The following is a 3,191-nucleotide window of genomic DNA, read 5'->3' on the forward strand; positions in this document are numbered from 1 at the left end:
ACCCTCAAACACATACATTAGTTACATTGTCCCTATGAGGAATATCCACCAGATCAGAGGCACAGTAAAAAATATATATAAGTGTGTCCCCTTAAAACAGTGTAAGGAGTGACTGAGATCTCTTGTTAATTGAACTTGCCAAACCTTTTAAATCAAAAGGCTTTTGGAACATGGATTCAATGAGTCGATTGACCCTTTTGGTGATCCTGCCTGCTCGTGTCCTCACTACAGGCTCAGTGTCTTTTGTCAAATGTACCTGAGAAACTGTATCAAAACCTGTGTCCCTTGAACGTCGCTGCCTATCAGTCCCAGTGAATGTATCTGTCAGTCTTGACAGTGTCTCTGTGTCATTACCTGTGTCCCCAGGATGTGACTGAATGTTTGAGTGTTCTGAATGCAAATGTGATACGACTGTTGAATCAGAGTCAGCCACTGCAACTAAACTATCAAAGTCTGTGTCTCTGCTGGGCTCGTTCTGGTCAAAAACCTGACTTGATCATCCACGGCCATGTCCATGTCTGGAGTGTCCTGACTTCACTGATCAACCTCAGACAATCCTTCACTCATAATCACTTGACCCTGGGTCTCCCCTGATCCACTCATTATCCATGTGCTGGTTCTGTCTGTTGAATCCTCCTCCTCCAAACAGTCTAGGAGGTCAGTCGTACACGACCCCACCTCTGCTTCTGAGTCACAAAAGTCATCTCCAGTTGTTACCACAGGTAAAAAGCTAATGTCCAGGACCAGGTTACGATGTACTATCTTAGTATTTCCATTATTGTCCTCAAGCTTGTACATGTGAGTCTGCAGGTTTCTATCTTTAACTGTGTACACAGTTGCATTCCATTTGTCGGCCAGTTTCTTCTTTCCTCTTTCACCTTTGTTTGCAATGAGCACTCTGTCTCCTATGTTCAGGTGAGTGACTTTTCTGTTGTAACCATTTGCTTGTTTGTCATGTTCTTTGATGCTGTGTTCTTGGGCAATCCTTGCTGCCTCATGAAGATGGGACATGAGTGTCTTTGCATAACTTCCTTAATCAACAACCACTGGATCGTGCAGCACTTGCTTGAACATCACATCAACAGGAAGCCTTGGGATCCGGCCAAACATTAGCTGGAACGGTGCAAATCCTGTAGTTTCATGTACAGTTGCATCATATGCAAAAGTCAGAGCTTGTATCTGTTGAGGCCATTTGTGCTTTTCTTTGAGGAAAAGAGACCGCAATATACCATCAAGTGTTCGATTGAATCTTTCAGTTCCTCCATTACCCATGGGATGGTATGCTATAGTGTGTGACTTGGAGACTCCGGAAAGCTTGAGCAATTCTGCTATGAGCTCACTCTCAAAATTTACTCCCTGATTGGAGTGAACATGCTTTGAGAAGCCATACACACAAAAGCCGTTATCCCACAGCTTCTTGGCAACTTGTTTTGCGGTCTGATTAGCGCATGGAAAAGTGTGGGCTAACTTTGTGAAGTGGTCTGTCAAGACAAGAAACGTCCACAGAGCGTTGCTTACTATCCTCTGCACTCCAGAAGTCTATACATACTAACTCCATGGGGACTGACGTCCTGATACTCTCAAGTGAGGCTCGAGCAGAGGGGTCTGGTGTCTTAGCCAGAATGCACCTTTGACAGCACTTGACATAATATTTCACATCAAACTCCATTTTCGGCCAAAAGAACCGTTGTCTGGCTAGATGCAAGGTCCTTGCCTGTCCCTGCTGTCCAGCCACGTCATGGATGCCATGTAAAGCTTTTCCTTTAAGACTTTCAGGCAGAACATACTGATGCCTCTTCTGTTTACTGAAATGATTCTTTGTAACCCGATAAAGGACACCATTCTGAACCTTGAGTCTCTCTAATTGTTTGATGAGCACCATAGCATTGGCATCAAGTCCTGTTCGTTCACGTCTAGAAGGACGGCGGTTGCGAAACACAAACGGCAAGATTTTGGAGATAACAGGATCGAGTTCCTGGCTGTACTTGAGTTCCTCTAATGAGAACACAGGAAGTGAGTCTTGCCCTGGTAGCAACAGATCCTGGACAGTCTGAACCAGCTCCACAGCCCTTGTCTCAGTAGCCATCTCCCACTGAGCATGTACATCCAAAAGAGCCTTGATACCCACAGAATCACTTTGACACATGAAGGGGTTGGATTGAGAAATTACACGACCACCTGTCGACTCCTCTACCCGTTGAACTTGGACCTTGAGTCGGAATGTGTCTTGAATACCATCATGACTAACATTCTCAGCTTCAGCAATCAGGTGACTGTATTGCTCTGTGATCAGCCTGTGACTTACTGACTTTGCAAAGGGATCTCTGCTGAGAGCATCAGCCAATATGTTCTTGGCGCCAGGTATGTGTTTCAGGTTGAATGTATAAGGGGCAAGCTTGGACACCGAGTGCTGTTCACACGCATGCTTAGGTTTGGTCAAAATATGGGTGAGAGGATTATTCAGTCCATTCTGTAAAATCATTGCCTCTTAACCAATGGCTAAACTTTTCGCACACACTCCATTTCAAGGCCAAAAACTCAAGCCTATGGGCAGGGTATTTCTTCTGAGAGTCTTACTGGAAAACGCAATGGGACGCGCTTCTCTTTGCCAACTGGTATCTGTGACAGCACGGCCCCTAGCCTTTCCAGAGAGGCATCAATAGACAGAATCAAGGGCCGAGAGAAATCTGGGTGTGCGAGGACGACATAACTCAAGAGACTTTCTTTCAGATTACACAGAGCCACATCACATTCCTCTGTCCAATCAGAAGGCTTCAGTCTCCTGAAGGAGCCAGCAATGGACTTTATTTTGGCTCTCCCTCTCTTCTTTGGCCTGCAGTAAGGGAAAACAATGACTTTGCCATAGCAGAAAAGTTAGGGGATAAAATGTTGGTAGTAAAACACCATACCCAGCAAAGACTTTATCCTCTTTACAGATGGTGTGCAGCCATCATCCTCCATCAGGTCAGACTTTGACATCTTTGTTATGACCTCAACATTTGGCTGGGTCCATAGTCACTCCATTACATCTATAAAGTGACCTAAAAAACTTTACTGTGGATCTCATCAATTGACATTTTTTTGGACTCAGTTTAAGGTTGTGAAGTTTGAGCCGCTGAAAAACAACCTCCAGCCTCTCCAAAGCCTCTTTTTCAGTTGCAGCAAATACAAGAAGATCGTCGAGGTAACAC

At 44.8% G+C, this 3,191-nt stretch overlaps 1 protein-coding gene across 1 annotated transcript in view; it reads right to left on the reverse strand.

Annotated features, from left to right (window-relative positions):
- Nucleotides 1-534: 534 nt before the first annotated feature.
- Nucleotides 535-3,191, reverse strand: part of cfap58 (cilia and flagella associated protein 58) — a 9,835-nt gene continuing 7,178 nt past the window's right edge. Inside the window, 3 exon segments of the mRNA XM_029447905.1 lie at nucleotides 535-989; nucleotides 1,519-2,410; nucleotides 2,578-2,687. Coding sequence (XP_029303765.1) covers nucleotides 535-989; nucleotides 1,519-2,410; nucleotides 2,578-2,687 — 1,457 coding nt within the window.

The sequence above is a fragment of the Cottoperca gobio genome, chromosome 14 (assembly GCF_900634415.1).
Source record: "Cottoperca gobio chromosome 14, fCotGob3.1, whole genome shotgun sequence".
Taxonomy (NCBI): Eukaryota; Metazoa; Chordata; class Actinopteri; order Perciformes; family Bovichtidae; genus Cottoperca; species Cottoperca gobio.